Source organism: Stenella coeruleoalba, assembly GCF_951394435.1.
Source record: "Stenella coeruleoalba genome assembly, chromosome: 5".
Classification (NCBI taxonomy): domain Eukaryota; kingdom Metazoa; phylum Chordata; class Mammalia; order Artiodactyla; family Delphinidae; genus Stenella; species Stenella coeruleoalba.
Window position 1 is genome coordinate 74569661 of NC_137150.1, and position 18799 is coordinate 74588459.

At 41.6% G+C, this 18799-nt stretch overlaps 1 protein-coding gene across 4 annotated transcripts in view; it reads left to right on the forward strand.

The window, feature by feature from the left end:
- The window catches only part of LOC307187189 (integrin beta-5-like), a 105121-nt gene extending 86789 nt beyond the window's left edge, over nucleotides 1-18332 (forward strand). Inside the window, exon 8 of one of the 4 annotated variants that reach the window (XM_079922977.1) lies at nucleotides 3009-4132. In XM_079922977.1, the coding sequence (XP_079779103.1) occupies nucleotides 3009-3170 (162 nt within the window). In that variant the 3' untranslated portion in view covers nucleotides 3171-4132. Of the gene's footprint in view, nucleotides 1-3008; nucleotides 4133-6566; nucleotides 7072-11663; nucleotides 14435-18282 lie in introns of those variants that run through there. The other 3 variants (XM_079922979.1, XM_079922978.1, XM_079922980.1) reach the window with 3 other exon arrangements.
- The last annotated feature ends 467 nt before the right edge of the window (nucleotides 18333-18799 follow it).

Below are 18799 nucleotides of genomic sequence, written 5' to 3' on the forward strand. Positions count from 1 at the left end.
TGGAATGTTATATATATATCTATGAAATCCGTCTGGTATAACGTATCATTTAAGGCCACTGTTTCCTTATTGATTTTCTGTCTGGATGATCTGTCCGTTGATGTAAATGGGGTATTAAAGTCCCCTACTATTATCGTGCTACTGTTAATCTTTCCCTTTGGGTTTGTTAATATTTGCTTTATGTATTGAGGTGCTCCCAATCTTTTTGGATTGGCCCCTTTGTCATTATGTATTGTCCTTCTTCGTCTCTTGTTACAGTCTTTGTTTTAAAGTCTATTTTGACTGATATAAATATTGCAACCCTGGCTTTCTTTGGGTTTCTGTTTACATAGAATACCTTTTCAATCCCCTCACTTTGTCTGTGTGTGTCTTTAGATCTGAAGTAAGTCTCTGGTAGGCATATATGGTTCTTTTTTTTTTTCCATCTTACCAGCCACTCTATGTCTTGATTGGAGCATTTAGTCTATTTACATTAAAGTAATCATTGATAGGTTCATACTTATTGCCATTTTGTTCATTGTTTTCTTTTTGTTTTTGTAGTTCTTTTTTGTTCCTTTCTTCTTCTTTTGCTCTTTTCCCTTGTGATTTGATGACTATCTTTAGTGTTATGTTTGGATTCCTTTCTCTTTTGTGTATGTGTATCTATTATACACTTCTGGTTTGCAGTTACCATGAGATTCATATATAACAACATATCTTTTTTTTTTAAGTTGATGATCTCTTAGGTTCAAATGCATTCTAACAACCCTGCATGTTTACTCCTTCCCCACAACGTTTGATATTTTGGTGTCATATTTTACATCTTTTGGTTTTGTAGATCCCTTTACTACTTATTGGGATATAAATGATTGTATTACTTTTGTCTTTTAACCTTACTACTAGCTTTATAAGTGGTTGATCTATTACCTTTACTGTATGTTTGCTTTTACCAATGAGAATTTTTCACTTTGTAATTTTCATATTTCTGGTTGTGGCCTTTTCTACTTAGAGAAGTCCCTTTAACATTCCCGCAAAACCAACTTAGTGGTGCTGAACTCCTTTAGGTTTTGCTTGTCTGTAAAACTGTTTATCTCTCCTCCAACTTTGAATGACAGCCCTGCCAGGTAGAATGTTCTTGGTTATAGGTTTTCTTCCTTTCATCACTTTAGATATATTGTGCCACTTCCTTCTGGCCTGCAAAGATTATGCTGAAAAGTCAGCTTATAGTCTTATGGGAGTTCCTTTATACATAACTAGTTGCTTTTCTCTTGCTGCTTTTAAGATTCTCTCTTTAATTTTTGCCATTTTAATTACAGTATGTTTTGGTGTGGACCTCTTTGGGTTCCTCTTCTTTGGAACTGTCTGTGCTTCTTGGACCTGAATTTTTTTTCCTTTCCCAGGTTAGGGAAGTTTTCAGTTACTGTTTCTTAAAGTAAGTTCTCTACCACTTTCTCTCTCTCTTCTCCTTATGGGACCTCTACAGTGCAAATGTTAGTATGCTTTATGTTGTCCCAGAGAGCTCTTAAGTGTTCCTCATTTTTTTAAAATTCTTTTTGTGTGTGTGTGATATCCACTACTTTGTCTTCCACTGATCTGTTCCTCTGTACCATCTAATCTACCATTGATTCCTTCCAGTGTGTTTTTTATTTCAGTTATTATATTCTTCAGCTCTGTTTGTTTCTTCTTTGTATCTTCTAACTCTTTGTTGAAATCTCATTGTGTTCATCCATTCTTCTCCCGAGTTCATTGAGCATCTTTATGATCTGTAGCTTGAACTCTTTATCAGGTAGATTGCATATCTCCTCTTCACTTAGTTCTTTTACTGAGGTTTTGTCTTGTTTCTTCATTTGTAACATATTCCTCTGTCTCCCCATTTTGCCTAACTCTCTGTGTTTATTTGTATGTATTAGGTAGGTCACTTCTCCAAGATTGAGAAGTGACCTTATGTAGGAGACATCCTGTGGGGCCCAGCAGCACACTTCCCTCTGGTCACCAGAGTTATATGCTCTAGGGGTGCCCCATATGTAGACTGCCTGAGCCCTTTTGTTGTAGAGGGGCGAACTGCCATGGGCACATGGAAGGCAAGCCTGGCCCTCAGCCTGGTTCTGCCAGGCCTTGCCTCATGCAGTGGCTGCTGGCCTGCTGGTGAGTGGGACTGATTCCTGGAGCAACTGGCTGCAGGATCCAGGGAGCCCCAGGGCTGGTCCTGGCCCACTGATGGGCAGGGCCAGGTTCTGGGGCTGTTGTCAGTCCACTGGTGGGTAGGTAAACCTGTGGTGCTGATATGCTAGGGAGAGGACTCCAATATTGCGCTTGCTAGCACCGGTGTCCTCATGGTAGAAGGAGTTCCCCAAAATGGCTTCTGCCAGCATCTATGTCCCCAGGGCATTTCCCCTTTGCTTCCTGCCTCTTGGGGAGGTGCTCTAAGATCAACAGGTTTGTCTGACCCAGGCTCATTTTAATTTATTGCCTCTGTGCTTAGACTTGGAGCATCTGAGATTTTGTGCGAGCTCTCTAAGAGTGGAGTTTCTGTTTCCTACAGCCCTCCAGCTCTCCTGAACATAAGCCCTGCTGGCCTTCAAAGGCAGACATTCTGAGGACTCGTCTTCCCATGCCAGACCCCTAGGCTGGGTAACCCAGTGTGGGGCTCAGACCCCTTGCTGCTTGGGAAGAACCTCTGCAATTGTGATTATCCTCCTGTTTGTGGGCTGTCTCTCTAGGGTGTGAGTCTTGAGTATATTGCCTCCCTGCCCCTCCTACCCATCTCATTGTGGTTCCTTCTTTATATCTTTAGTTGTGGAAAATTATTTCTGCTTGTCGTCAGGTTGTTCTCATCGATAGTTGCTTTGTAACTATTTGTAATTTTGGTGTGTCCCTGGGAGGAGGTGAGCCCAGGGTTTTCCTACTCCACCATCTTGACCATACCTAATAGCAGACTTTGTATTAGCAATGGGAAATGAGTTTTGTGTTCCATCTCTAGTCCCTGAGGAAATGCCAATGCTTCAACATTTTCTTTTTTAAATCACCAGTGCATAACCATCATGTCAAAAAAGAAGAGAAAAGTGGACTTCAAGTGCCATGCTTTTAAATGCCAGTATGCATTATTTTGGAGTATGGAGTATGGATTATTTTGTCATCAAATTCGATGGCAAAGCATTGCTTATTATGCAACAACACGATTGGTGGGCTAAACTAATAGATTATGTTAAGTTACCAGACTAAGGATGTATCACAGGAGAGCAGCCATCAGGAAAAATAGAAAATTTTAAATGAATTATCTCATTGCAGCAAAATTTCCTCATAAAATTAAATAATGAAAATGAGGCTGCAGTGAAAGCAAGTTTTCAAGTGGCTCATTTGTTAGCCAAGCAAGGAAAACCAATTAGGGATGAGTTAATTAAATTGTTTTTGATTGCAGCAGCCAAAGAAATGTGTCCAGACAAAAGAAATTTATTTAAGACTGTTTCAGCAAGAAGAGTTGCTCAAAGAGTTGAGAACATTGGGAACAGTGTCAATGGTCAATTAATAAACAAGGCAAATAATTTTGAGTGGTTTTCCTTGGCTCTTGATAGGTGAGAGATGTTACCAATACTACTCAGTTGTGGTTTATTTAAGGAGCCAGTGACAAGTTTGAAGTGACTGAATAATTAGCCTCTATGAAGAGCTTCTGTGGAACAACTATAAGAAATAATATTTTCAAAATGAAATTATCTACTTTAAATGGGTAAATATATGATATGTGAATTAAATCTCAATAAAGCTATTTTGTAAAAAAAAATTTGCAAAGAAATTGTGAGAACACTATTTTCAGTATAAATTGAAGTAGAATCTGCTAAGATATGTTACAGCTGAAGGTGGTAGAAATATGTGTGGAGCAGAAAAAGCTATAGTTGGATTCACTTACAAAGCTCCTGAAAATGCTAGACATTTAAAGCCTATGGTTATTCATTATAGTATTTATGAGTAAGAATTCTGTGGAGAATATTTGAATATACCCTGTGTTGTAGAGCCGGTACTGTTAACGATGAACGTCATTCACTGTCAGTGGACTTAACCATCACTGGTTCTGTGAATCTTTGTCTAATATAGAAGCTAACATCCTGACTTATCCTACTATAAAGCAGTTTCCTGGCCGAGCAGTAGTGAGCAGAGTGGAGCAGAGACTGAGATATTTGCCTGCAATGGCTTTTGAAGGTAGCTTTTGCTAAAGACTTGGTAATGCTTCTTAATGAATTCAACTTACAATTACAAGGTAAAACAGCACTACATGCAAATTTTATACTATGGTTAAGTCATTTTAACAACAATTTAATAATGTTGTATAATTCATAAGTAATGTCAAGCTACTTTCTATACTTCCCCTGCAGTCAAAATTTAAAATGAGAAGAAAGATCTTCCTATCTAGCCTGTTTTTTTTTTTAAAGAAGATGTTGGGGGTAGGAGTTTATTCATTTATTTTTGCTGTGTTGGGCCTTCGTTTCTGTGCGAGAGCTCTCTCCAGCCGCGGCAAGCGGGGGCCACTCTTCATCGCGGCGCGCGGGCCTCTCACTATCGCGGCCTCTCTTGCTGCAGAGCACAGGCTCCAGGCGCGCAGGCTCAGTAGTTGTGACTCACGGGCCTAGTTGCTCCGCGGCATGTGGGATCTTCCCAGGCCAGGGCTCGAACCCAAGTCCCCTGCATTAGCAGGCAGATTCTCAACCACTGCGCCACCAGGGAAGCCCCTGTCTAGCCTTTTATTGAACAAGCTTGCTGACCCAGATCTAAGTCACAGTTGTACCTGTGCTTCAGATTCCTAGCCATAATATATGTATTATAATAGTAAATCTTCTTTATGATTCTGAGTTAATAAGTGTGAAGTGAAGAGTGTAGAATGGTGGCACATGGTAGGTGCTTTTAAAGTGTAAGTTGTTATTAATAACTATATTTCTATAGCTCTTCTGAACTATGCAGAGATGTGGTCATTACAAAAAGCTATCTGTAGGCAGAGGGAGGCCTCTGGTGAATAAAAGTTTCCTTTAAGACAGTCCTCTGTAAAATTGCTGGAGAGATTTCCATCTAATCCATCCCAGATTACATTTTAAATTTTTTATTTTTTGGTGGCAGCTTTATTGAGATGTAATTCACATACCATACAGTTCACTGATTTAAATTCAATGCATCATCACAGCCAATTTTAGAATATTTCCATCATCCCAGAAAGAAACCCATACTTCTTAGCCATCATCCCCTCATCCTCCCACTTCCCCCTAGTCCTAGGCAACAACTGATCCACTTTCTGTATCTACAGATTTGCTTATTCTGGACATTTAATATAAATGGAATTATACGATATGTGGTCTTTGTGACTGGTTTGTTTCACTTAGCCTATTATTTTCAAGCTTTATCCACATTGTACTTTATTCCTTTTTATGGTGGAATAATGTTCCACTGTATGAAATATACCACATTCTGTTAATCCATGCATCCGTTGATAGACATTGGGTTCTTTCTCTCTTTTGGCTATTGTGAATAATGAACTTTCATGTACAAATTTTTGTGTGGACAAGTTTTTTCACTTCTCTTAGGAACATATCTGGAAGTGGAATTGCTGGGTGAAATGGGAACTCTCACTTTTTGAGGAATTACCAGACTTTTGTCTAGAGTAGCTGTACTATTTTGCATCCCTACCAGAAGTGTATGAGGATTCCAATTCCCCACATCCTCACCCATACTTGGCAATTATCTGTCTTTTGCTTATAGCCATCTTAGTGATGATAAAGTGATATCCAGCTCACTTTCAATTCTCTGGGATGATGTATTGGGGAAAACTACTCTTCCCACCACTCCACACTGGGTCCGTGTGGGAACAACACCCTGGGGGCCCAGCCCTGCAAGAGCTTCAGGGTATTTGCACTAGAACGTAACTTTTTCTCAGAGGAGAAAAGATTCCCAGAGATTGTGCCCCGTTGGTAATTAGTTTTCAGTTCACAAACCCACACATTTATACTACCCTCTGAATGAGCATTATTGGGAGAGGAGGAAATATTTTTCAAGGGACTACAAATAGTTACAGGGCAGATTATTACAAGGCATCTTGACTCAGCAGGAGCCAGGACAAGATGGCTTCTAGAGAGAAGTTCTGTAGACACTACTGCCCAGCCCTACCTCCCAGCACCCACTCCCCAACCTTGTGATTTCCAGAGACACCAAGGAGTCTTCTGGGGAGAGGGACCAGGGCCGGTGGGAGAGAATTTCCAGAAAGGAAGGGGGAGTCTCCCTGAGGAGACAGACCTCCCCTCACTGCAGGAGGTCAGAGGGAAGGGTGGTTTCTGGTCCTTCCCTTTATGGCGGCTGCCGCCCAGAGTGGAGCAGAGACTGAGATATTTGCCTGCAAAGGAATCCTGCCAATCGGGGGCTGTTTATTGCGTGCCTGTGTGCGCTGGCCTCTGCTGGGTGTTGTGCTTATCAGGTGCACTGTACAGAGAGGGTTTCAAGGTGAGATCTTCCCATTACGGGAAGTAGCTCCCAGCCCACCTTGCGTGTGCCCTGCATAGCACTTTCACAGTTATCGCAGAAATGCTCATTTCAAGTCATTGCTCCATCCGCAGAGCCTGGAACAACATCTGGCAGTTGTAGATGCGCTAAAGTGTTCGGTGAATGAAGGAAAACACCTAGACTTGACACTGGCTGGTGGAACCCAAGCATAGTACCTCACTGTATCTATTGTTTTGTAGTTTATTTATACTTAGTAAATACAGTATTGCTGAAAATTTCCTTTGTCATAGTGACTATGTAATATTCTTCTCATGAACTCAATAAATTTGTCTTGACCAAGCTCTAGCTTTTGGACATTTTCATAGTTTAAATTTTTTCCTATGAAGAATAATACATCCTTGTATAGATGTTTTTGAGCACAGGTCTGACTGTTCCCTTAGGAAAAATTCCTAGAATGGAATTGCTGGGTCGAGTGGTGGGTCCATTGTTAGAGGCCTGTGATGCATATCGCCAAATGTCCCTTCCCCCAAAGGCTGTGTATGAGGCATGTTTCCCACACACCATTGTCTTCAGCAAGCATTGTCATTCTTTTCATCTTCTCAGTAAGATAGGCCCATAATCAGAGTATCTGACTGATTCCTGATGCTATGCAGCCTCTCAGGAGATTGCTTATGAATGCATGCCCAAGTTTTATTTCAAATTTGTCATAAAGAAAACAGTTCCTGAGATAGCCAGATCAAAGATTCCTTCTTGGGCTTCCCTGGTGGCGCAGTGGTTGAGAGTCCACCTGCCAATGCAGGGGACACGGGTTCGTGCCCCGGTCCGGGAAGATCCCACATGCCGCGGAGCAGCTGGGCCCGTGAGCCATGGCCGCTGAGCCTGTGCGTCCGGAGCCTGTGCTCCGCAACGGGAGAAGCCACAAAAGTGAGAGGCCCGTGTACCGCAAAAAAAAAAAAAAAAAGATTCCTTCTTGGAAGAGACATTTTATAGGTGATGAAGAACAACAGCGACCAAAAAGAATTTCTGGTTACAGATCATTGGGAAAGTTGCAGGTCGAGTTGCAGCCTTGAACGTCAAGTTAAACGTCATTACACTCTCCCCAGACTGACAGTAAGCTGGCGGTGGGGGGTAACTTCCCCGGAACAGGTGCTTATCTGAGAATAAGTCAGTTATCAGAAAATAACTCGGAGTTCAGCTCCAACGCAGGCTTGGTTCAATTTTCTCTTTTACTACTTTCATGTGACATTTGTCATGTTGTTGATATTTCATATTTCTTTTTACTTATTTCTATTTACCTGTTTGCTTCCCCCACCCCCATGCTTTTAAAAGCCCTCCTCCGCAACACCCACCCAATGATGTGTCCTAACATCATGTTTTCCATACAGGATTCTTGACAAACCATATATCGTCTCTACTCTTTTCTTCCATAATTTGTTTTCTTGATATCGACATTTTTTCAAGACCTAAATGAATTTACTTTTAAAATAAACTTTACATCATCACCTCAAATAAAACATTAGTTTCATTTTCCATAAATAGAAAGTCACGATAAAATAAATACAATAAAGGTGAAGTGTGATTGGATTCTAGGTGGGTATCTGTGATTGCCAAAGGCTCTTTGAGCAGTTCTCTTCCTTGTAATGGGAAATAATGCAAGAAAGAGAACAGTTGAAGATATATTAGCAGTAAATGAGATTTTACAATCAGAATGACTGAAATAAGTTTGAAATTGCAATTAACTTCCCCTTCTAAGTGAACCAGTGTTCTCGAATGCTGTGTCCATAGACCACTTAAAATCGTCTGTGTGCTATGAGCGCAGTGGCTCTCACACCTGAGCGTGCATCAGCACTTCCTGGAGTCTTGTTAAAACACAGATCACCGATTCAGTAAGTCTGGGCTAGGACTTGAAATGTGCATTTCTTTCTCCCTCCCTCCCTCCTGCCCTCCCTCCCTCCCTCCTCACTTTCTTTCTTTCTTGCTGCGTTGGGTCTTCATTGCTGCGCGCCAGCTTTCTCTCGTTGCAGTGAGCCGGAGCTACTCTTCATTGCGGTGCGTGGGCTTCTCATTGCGGTGGCTTCTCTTGTTGCAGTGCACCGGCTCTAGGCGCGCGGGCTTCAGTAGCTGCAGCATGCAGGCTCAGTGGTTGTGGCTTGCCGGCTTTGTTGCTCTATAGCATGTGGGATCTTCCTGGACCAGGGCTCAAACCCGTGTCCCCTGCATTGGCAGGCGGATTCTTAACCACTGCGCCACCAGGGAATGTGCATTTCTAAAAAGTGCTCGGGCCATGCTGGTGCTGCTGGTCCAGGGCACATACTCCAAAAGGCACAGCCTTCATTGCCTCGCATCTCACTTTAGGAAGAACTGGCTAGGGAAGGCCGACAGGTGCAAACCAGAAACAACTGCAACTCCAAACAGGTGCAAACCTACTCTCGTTCGTTGTGACCATTTTCCTCTCAAAGAGCAACAAGCCCAGGCCCAAGGCTGGCATCCCTGAGAGCAGTGCTGTAATTTCTAGAAACACTCACTTCCTCTGGGAGGAAAGCTGAATTGCAGTGTGTGGCCAGGAGAGAGCTTTCTGGCCTTCATAAAACCTCCCCAAAATCGGCGAGCAGAGGAGGAAGTAGGTGAGAAGCCACACTACTTCCTTGGGAATGCCCCTCCATATGACTTCTCCCGGAGTTGAATTTTCTAAAGACCGATATTCAAATGGAATTAAGGAGTCCACAAAAGTTGACTCTCTCCATGATGAGAAAATAAATTTTTTTGAGAACTGACTAAACTCAGTGAAGTGAGTAGATAAGTGATTGTCAAGTTTTATAAGCCACACCTCCAAAAGCCAATGCCTCGCCCTTTCGAAGGCTAAGGTGTTTGAAACGCAGCTCCAGGGATGGAATGCCCACGTGTCGGCATTGGAACCTTCCTCTGAGCCCTTGACATCACCTGTGTGTGAGAAGAGAAAATCTCAGGAAGCGAGCTCGACCATGATACTGCCTCCCAACAAGTCAATCATGTTAATTGGTCCATGTTTCTCTCTAGGGCCTATCTTTATAGAGGTATATTTTTCACATAATTAGATATATAATGAAAACCTTGCCTTTAAAGAAAATTTTTTTATTAAAGTATATGAAGTGTAGTTGATTTACAATGTTGTGTTAATTTCTGGTATACAGCAAAGTGATTCAGTTATACATATATATTCTTCTCCATTACGTTTTATCACAGGATATTGACTATAGTTCCCTGTGCTATACAGTAGGACATTGCTGTTTATCTATTTTATATATAGTAGTTTGTATCTGCTAATCCCAAGCTCCTAATTTATCCCTTCTCCTCCCCCTCTCCCCTTTGGTAACCATAAGTTTGTTCTCTATGTCTGTGAGTCTGTTTCTGTTTTGTAAATCAGGTCATATGTATCACATTTTAGATTCCACATGTAAATGATATCATCTGGTATTTGTCTTTCTCTGTCTGACTTACTTCACTTAGGATTATAATCTCTAGGTCCATCCAAGTTGCTGCAAATGGCATTATTTCATTCATTTTTATGGCTGAGTTATATTCCGCTGTAGATATGTACCACTTCTTCTTTATCCATTTGTCTGTTGATGGACATTTAGGTTGCTTCCATGTCTTGGCTATTGTAAATAGTGCTGCTATGAACATTGGGATGCATGTATATTTTCGAATTAGAGTTTTCTCCAGACATATGCCCAGGAGTGGGATTTGTTGGATTATATGGCAACTCTATTTCTGGTGTTTTAAGGAACCTCCATACTGTTCTCCATAGTGGCTGCACCAATTTACATTCCCACCAACAGTCAGTGTAGGAGAGAGAACCCTATGTTTTTCACACACTGTCACAGTAGAAGAAGCACTCTTCCTTATTGCTGTATCTAAGCTTCCCTTGTGCAATGCTGTCATGTGTTTCAAGGATAGTCACCACATTTATTCCTCTGTTCTTGAATATTAAAAGTTGTTTTAAACTTTTTATAATATACATAATAGTGCAGCAAATGTATTTGTACATATACTTTTCCCTTGAACTGAAAACATTTCCTTAGGATACAGTCCTAAGTGAATTTCTCAGTCAAAAGGTAAGAACATTTTTATGGCTCTTAATACTTGTTGCTGAATTGCCTTTTGGAGGCGGGGCGGGGGGGGTGTAGCATTTGCAAGCATGTTAAATTATCTGCACCCTCACCAGAACTGAACATTATCAATGTGAACACTTTTAACAGATGTAAAATGTCATTTCATTTTTGTTCTAGTTAGTAGCATGTCTTTAAAACAAGTGAAAAGTTTAGTATTTTCCCCATACTTCTTTTTTTTTTTGAATTTTATTTTATTTATTTTTTTATACAGCAGGTTCTTATTAGTTATCCACTTTATCCCATACTTCTTTACTAACTTTATTTTCTCTCTGTGGATAATTTGATTATGACAATCAACTTCTGGAAAAGAAATTATCCAAATGCATGGTGAGTCTGAAGACCCAGAACGATATCTTATTTACTTGCATTCCCTGCTCCCTGAACCTTCAACAAACTGGATGACATTCGTCCATTCTTTCCTTTAATCCATAAACATTTCCTGAGCACCTGCTATACGCCAGGTGTTCTGGGTGCTGGGGACGGAGGAGTGAACGTGGCAGGGAAGATCTCATGGGAGATGTGGCATGAGACGGCTCTCATGGGCAATAGACAACCAAAACAACAAAGAGACAAAGTCATTTCATACATATTGAGGCCATGGAGGAAATGAACTGGGCTTGGATAGTCAAGTGTCTCTTTTAGACGAGGCCACCAAGAAGAACCCTCCTGTCATTCTCTTGCTTAAATGTCCCCAAGGCTTCCTGGTTTTGCACTTAGAATAAGATACGCACTCCCTGCAGGATCGGGCCACAGTGTGCCTCTCTGACGTTACCTCCTTCCAATCTCCTCCAAAATGACAGTGCTCCTCAAACACCAAAGTTGTACTCATTGTCCCCTCTGCCTTCAATGTTCTTCTCCGATGTTTGAATGGCAACCTCTTTCTTAATATCAGGTCTGAGTTCAGACATCAGCTCCCATGAGAAGATTCTGCTTACCATCCTATATAAAGGAGTACCTTCTACCCCACCAGTCACCATGCAGTTATGTTTTATTTTCTTCATAGCATGTATCACTCTCTGAAATTATTTTGTTTTCTGCCCACCCCTTGGCTCCTGTAAGGTCCAGGAGAATAGAGACCACCACCATCTTGTTCACTGCTTCTTAGATGTGCCTGACAGATGTACAGAAGTGCCTCAAACATCTGATATCAATTGAACAGCCACCTGAACTTCATTCCTGTAAAGTATCCATTAAATGAAAAGTTAATTTCAGTAGATATGAATGCCAGGATTGGAAATGGTTTTGTCAAGCTGTCGCCAGTTAAACACTTGAGTTGGGAATATTGCTTTCCCACAAGCCATTTCTCTGGGAATGGTTTACTGAATTAGAGAGGAAAATAACTGATCAGTTTCATTTATTATCGAAGCATGATATTGGTAATCAGTATTAGTCAATCTGAGAAGACTGTGTATCAAGGGACTAGAATTAGTGAGAAGCAGTTGAAGGCAGTTGACATTTCTTTCAACATTTGATTCTGTAGACAAAAAATTCTGCCGGTCTAGTTGTTTAATCTCGATATAGATTTTAGGTTTCTAATGATTCTCCAAAGCCTTCGGGCCTTATGATGATACCACCATGTTGCAATCCTAAATGGCTTTGACACAGCTCTCTTCTGCTTACCCTATGTCTGAATAGTCGGATATAATTTAAATTAATGGGCCCGTCCTGTCCCTCTCCATAGCCAATAGATCATTGATGAGGTCCCTGCTGAAGTGTAGTTCTCTGGTGACCAGGTAATTGTGGGTAAACTTAGCTCTTTTTAGACGATTCTGCGACTAAGTCACCTAAACAGACCGTTGTTTCTATGGGAAAATGGAGTCTGTGTTTTCGACTTACAGGTGTCTAGAATATAGCTGGTGTGGTGCTAATAAATATCACCCCTTTTCCTTGCCCACATTTTGAATCATGTGAGAATTGAGACAAAGAATATGGCAGATGGAGACAAAATATCACTTTCAACAGGAGCTTGTTTCGGAGAATGTGGTTTAGGGCTTTCTAATACTGAATCCTTACCTCCCAGCTACAACAGTCCTGAATACTCAGGTTCTCCCCCAGAAGGGTAAGGCAGGATTGGAGATGAGTATTCCCAGTTTATTCTTCTGAAATAAGTCAGCACACCTCACTTAGGGCAGAGTCAGTAAAGGCACTGAGAGGCCAGGAGCGTGGCGCTCACTGAGCTGCTCCCCAGGGAAGGATTCCCATCAGCCACGAGGAAGAAGCATTTCCACAACTGAGAAGCTCTATGTACTTGTCTCTATAGTCCTGGAGTGTTGTAGTCTGGTGTGGCCTGGGTTCAAAGAGGCCTAAGAAAGGATGACTGTGGGTTCATACGTTCAGGACTACCTGACCTTCTTGTTGCTCACGTTTTGCCAGGTAAGGCCAGGGAAGAGTCAGGAAGGCAGGTGCCTAGAAGACCTCTGTCCCTTCCTGGTCATACTTCCTTGTGTCCTCAGCAGAGAAGTGGAGTAGAAAACCACAGTAGATATCGACACTGTTGTAATAGAGTGGCATTAGCAGACACTGGCAGTCGTGCTCTGTGGCTACTACTCTCTTGATATCTTGAAACCAGAAAAAGGTAGAGCAGTGGGCTCTTCCTGGTTTAGGAGACAGGATTTGAGACCCTGCAGCTAATTATGTGACCTCAGGCCACTTTCTCAATTTTCCTAAATTCCTGGTTAGCCTTTTACAAAGTGAATGTACTAGGTTGAAATGCCATGTAAAAATGGCAGAAAGGGAGAACATATTTGCAATACGTATATAAAGAACACTTGACAACTCAAAAATAAGGAGACAACTCCACTAAAAATGAACAAATGATTTGAAACAAATATTTTTAAAAAGAAGAGATATGGGGCTTCCCTGGTGGCGCAGTGGTTGAGAGTCCGCCTGCCGATGCAGGGGACGCGGGTTCGTGCCCCGGTCCGGGAAGATCCCACATGCCACGGAGCGGCTGGGCCCGTGAGCCATGGCCGCTGAGCCTGCGCGTCCGGAGCCTGTGCTCCGCAGCGGGAGAGGCCACAACAGTGAGAGGCCCGTGTACCGCAAAAAAAAAAAAAAAAAAAAAACATGCTCCATATCATTTGTCGTCAGGAGATGCAAATTAAAACCAAAGTGAGATACCACTACATACCCTTTAGAATGGTTAATATTATAAAGACTGAGAGTAAGCAAGTGTTGGCAAGGATGGGTAGCAACTGGGACTCATATGTTGCTGATGGGAATGTAAAGTGCAACAGCTTTGGAAAACAATTTGAGAGTTTGTTAAAAGTTAAACATATACCTGTCGTATGATACAACCATTCCACACCTAAGTATTCACCCAAGAGAAATGAAAGCGTATGACCACACAACAACTTGTGCGTGAATATTCATAGGACGTTTGTAATAGTCAAAAACTGGAAACAACCCAAATGTCCATCAACAGATGAATAGGTAAACCGGAGTATGTTCACCATATCTATACAATGGAATACTCTTCAGAAATAGGAAAAACAAACTATTAATATATACAACAACATGAATGAATCCCAAAATAATTGTCCTGAGTCAAAGAAGCCAGACCAAAAACTAACCCCCTCCCAAATGCAGTACATCTGCATGACTCCGTTTGTATAAAATTCTAGAAAATACAAATCAATCTGTAGTGACAGAAAGCAATCCGTGGTTACCTTAGACTGGAGGTGTGGGGAAGGATGAACACAAGAAAACTTTGGGGAATTATGAGAACATTTGATATCTTGATCATGGTGATGGTTTCATGGGTGTGTGTACGTGTCAAAGCTTTAAATGTGTGCGTTTACGTAAATTGTACCTCAATATAAGTTGTCAAAGAAGGGAAAAATAAAGAAAGGAAACAGGGAAGGAGGAAGAACTGACACACAGTAATACGGATGAATTTCACAAAACATCGTGCTGAGGGAGAGAAGCTGGACATAAAATAACACATACTGTACGACTCCGTTTATATACAATTCTAGAACAAGCAAACTAATCTCTAGTGACAGAAAGCAGGTTGGCAGTTGCCTGGGGTTGGGGGTGGAGGACAGAATAGACTGCAAAAGGGCAAGAGGAAATTTTGGGTGTGATCAATGTTCTGTATCTTGATTGTAATGGTGGTTTGACATGAATATACATCTATCAAAGCTCATTGAGTTTTACACTTTACAAATGGATTGATCTATTGAAGTAAATTATACCTACCTAAATAAAGTGAGTTTTAAAAGGCCTTTGTTTAACTCTTGCTGCCAGGGATCATTCAAGCTGAGAATAATGTACCACATATGGGCCCAAGAGTTGTCTTTGCTTGGGGAAAAATATTTAAATGAGCCTCTCAGCTGTGAAGAGTAAATCCCAAATCCTATTCCTGAATGAAGATTTTTGGGACAACAGGGAACTCGCCTGCTGTGTAATCTAAAAAATTTTGTTTTCACTAAGGTTAGAGTGAAAACTCTGGCTAATATTCACGAGGTGTTATTGGCTTCATTCCTCTGCCTGGGGCCAAATGCAGTGGGGTGGGGGTCCTGGATTTTAAAGAGGGAGGACTGGATTAAAAAGACCTTCATCCAAGTGATAAAGCTGGTTCCGGAAACATGGTGAGAGGTCAGGGGCTGAGGAATAAGAGGTGGGTAGAGGACCTGCGAGGGGGGGACCTGGTCCACGAACCACCACGAGTCAAGAGATCAAGTCATCTGTTTTAAGGTATTCTCTTTCTGCACTGTATTTTCCCCTCCTTGATCTGTCACACACAAACTCTCAGTAAAGTTAGATTAAAGGTTACAATTTGATATTCACTGCCTCTGAGGACATTAATGGGGGGTCATGTCCAGGTACAGTGATATGTGGGGAAGCAGGGAAGCTTGGAGACATGAATACAAAGTTGCTAGAAGTGACCGTCAGAGAGGCCCAGAGCGGTGGTCCACAGTGAAAGGTGATAAGCTCAGCAACAGTCTGGAGAAACACATGAGGACTCCTCAGGGATTCTCAGAACTATAGCTGGAGGAAACTGTGGATTTCCTGCACTCCAGCAGAGTGAGAAGAGCACAGACTATATTACTGAGTGTTTAAAGGAACGGTGACCTCCTAAAAGGTGGTAGCTTGGGGATGTTTGGAATATAAAGAGATTAACTAACACCCCCCTCTGCTCCCCAGTCTCCCAAGGATGTTTGGACTGTCCTGAGTTATTTTGGACTATGAGACAAAAATAATCCATAACTCCTGGTTCGCCTCTTCTATCTCAAAAGCTCGGAAGGGACCTACGCTATATGACCAAACCCTAACTAGTAGTTGCCTTTGTCTGGTTTGACGTCAGTTAATTACTGGACTTTGAACCTGAGAGAGAGTTAAAAAGAAAGATAGCTGGAGGGAAACCATTTTCTCCCTGGATTACCTAGCAAGAACAGATAAAATGAAAGCCTTCACTCACCTCAGTCTTCTTGCCCTCCTTTTTCTAATCTCAGGTAAGGAACATTTAAAATTTTTTAATTCTTTTAATCATGTTTGTTGTCTCTAGGATAGAATCAGCAGGCTTAAGCTTAATTCCCACGGCCCCATTAGGTGGCCTATTTTGTGGATGAAGTTTCCTCTCCAACTGGGCTCAAAGACACAAGGCATTTCAGTCTGTGATGAAGGCAGATAGAACAGTGGTAAAAGAAGCTTCTGGACTAAGATTTGGGGTTCAGCAAGCCAGAGATTTGTCCCTGAGACTCCTGAGGCCAGACAAGAACAACTTGGTAGTTCCAAGGGCTCAGTGCCCTAGAATCCCCTTCTCGTTAACCTTCAGATGTCATTTGGGTCCTAATGCAGAGCAAGGACCTGGTTTAATCCCTGAATGTGGCATCAAGAGTTCTTTTTTGCTCCTTCCTCATGGGGGTCAAGGCTTACCTCTGGGCAAATCCCTTAATCCCTCTGAGTATTGGTGGGCATTCCTGTCAAATGTGGATGCTCATAACCATTCCATAGGCCTGTTGGACACAGGGTAAGCCCTTGATAAGTGAGAGTAGTAGAGGAACAGGGTAGCAGCTGTGGAGATGGCCAGCTGATGAACTATTTTCTTGCTCCTGGGAGAGCATTTGCCTATGAATGACTGGTTAAGCCCAGCCCTCTTCAAGGTGAAGAGCCAGATTCTGTCATCCAGGGGCTTCCAGACCCAAGCGGGAATTAGGCAACATCTTCGGCAGTTTTCTATATCCAAAGGTTTACAAATAGCTTCCTCACTAAAACTTTTCCTTTTAATAATTTTTTTAACCGATTGTCACTGTCAGAGCTCTTAGAGACAATTAAGGGTTCTAGAAAAGTGATTATACGATCACTAAGAGTACACTACCCCATGTGTCCAGGGGTTCCCAAGATTTGAAAAAAGGCAGCTTTGATGATCAGCATAGCCCTTAGGGCAAAAACCACCTGTATTCATCTTATTCTTTAAAAAGTTCATGTCTCTAGAATTACGAATGGGTAAACATCACTAGAAAACATTTTGAAGAAGTTTAATACATTAAATACCTTAATGAGGTATTTTTATTTCATCATTCTTTAAACACAACCCCTTCCCTACCATCCCTCAGCTAACAAGCGATGTAATGGAAAATTGGGACAATTGCTGTAAATTGTAAAAAGACGAAAGGAGGCATGTCCAGGTGGTAAACAGCTCCACCTGGTGGCATTTTCAATTGCCCTCCCTGAGAACTGCTCTGAGGAATAGTAAACGCAGATTGACAGTTCTGCAACTACAGGCATAAATGATATTACATCTTGTAATAATATGACATGTTGATATTAATATATAATTAATATTTCATATTATAAATTATATTACTATATTATAATTAATAATAATACAATAAATAATATTAACTCTTCATATTTTTCTACCAGTTGAACATCATATTTTTCAGTAACTTTTTTTTTTTTCTTTGCCGTGCCTCGCGGCTTGCGGGATCTCAATTCCCTGACTAGGGATGGAACCCGGGCCACAGCAGTGAAAGCCTGGAATCCTAACCACTAGGCCACCCAGGGAACTCCCCAGTAATATTTTTCCAGTTTTGTCTGTTTAATTTTTAACTGTATTTATTGTGGTTTTTTTTTAAGAAGTAGTCATGTGTTTTCATTTTTAATGTAATCCACTACATTTATTTTTCAGAAAAAAACGGATTGGGTACCAATTAGTATTAAATAATAGCAACTGTCATTATATATTCAATGTTATGTCTTCTGAAACTTAATATCTTTGTTCCTCCAGCCGAGAACCAAACTGCTTCAAACTCAGCTGCCTCTAATACAATAAGCAATTACTAAAGCTACAGTGACTTGAGGTTCAATGTTCACATTCAGCAAGTTTAAATCCACTCTTATGTGATTTCTGAAACCTTATTTATTAACTGAAAATATTGCTTGCTGATAAAACTTGCTCAAATGCTATCGCTGAATGTACAAGTCACCGATTATGCCAATACAACAAAGATAACCACATGTTTGAGGATTGCAATGAGCCGGACATTCACTGAAAAAAAAAATTCAACGAAACAAAACTCACACAATATCTGAGAATCTGGACACTTTGTATCAGTGTTTTGAAGTGTTTCATTAATATCTTAAGACAAGTGTATCAAAACCTTGGCATGATTTAATTGAAAGTCGCCAGTTTTATTTTTACTAACATCAGAAAGTTGTGCCTGTGCCACAGGTGTTCCTGTAACTCCTACCAGCCCCGCGAGCACTCCTACTCCTACCACAGGCTCTACGACTCCTACCAGCCCCACGAGCACTCCTACTCCTACCACAGACTCTACGACTCCTACCAGCCCCACGAGCACTCCTACTCCTACCACAGACTCTACGACTCCTACCAGCCCCACGAGCACTCCTACTCCTACCACAGACTCTACGACTCCTACCAGCCCCACGAGCACTCCTACTCCTACCACAGACTCTACGACTCCTACCAGCTCCACGAGCACTCCTACTCCTACCACAGACTCTACGACTCCTACCAGCCCCACGAGCGCTCCTACTTCTACCACAGACCCTACGACTCCTACCACCAAAACGAGTACACCTACTCCCTCCACAAATACCCCAGGTAAGAATAATTCCCTCCAAGCTTCTCACTGATGAGTCACAGTATTTTGGAGGATGGTAGGTAAGTTTGTTCTACCAGAGTAGGGAAGTGCATATCAAGAGACCCAAGGTGTCCTTGGATA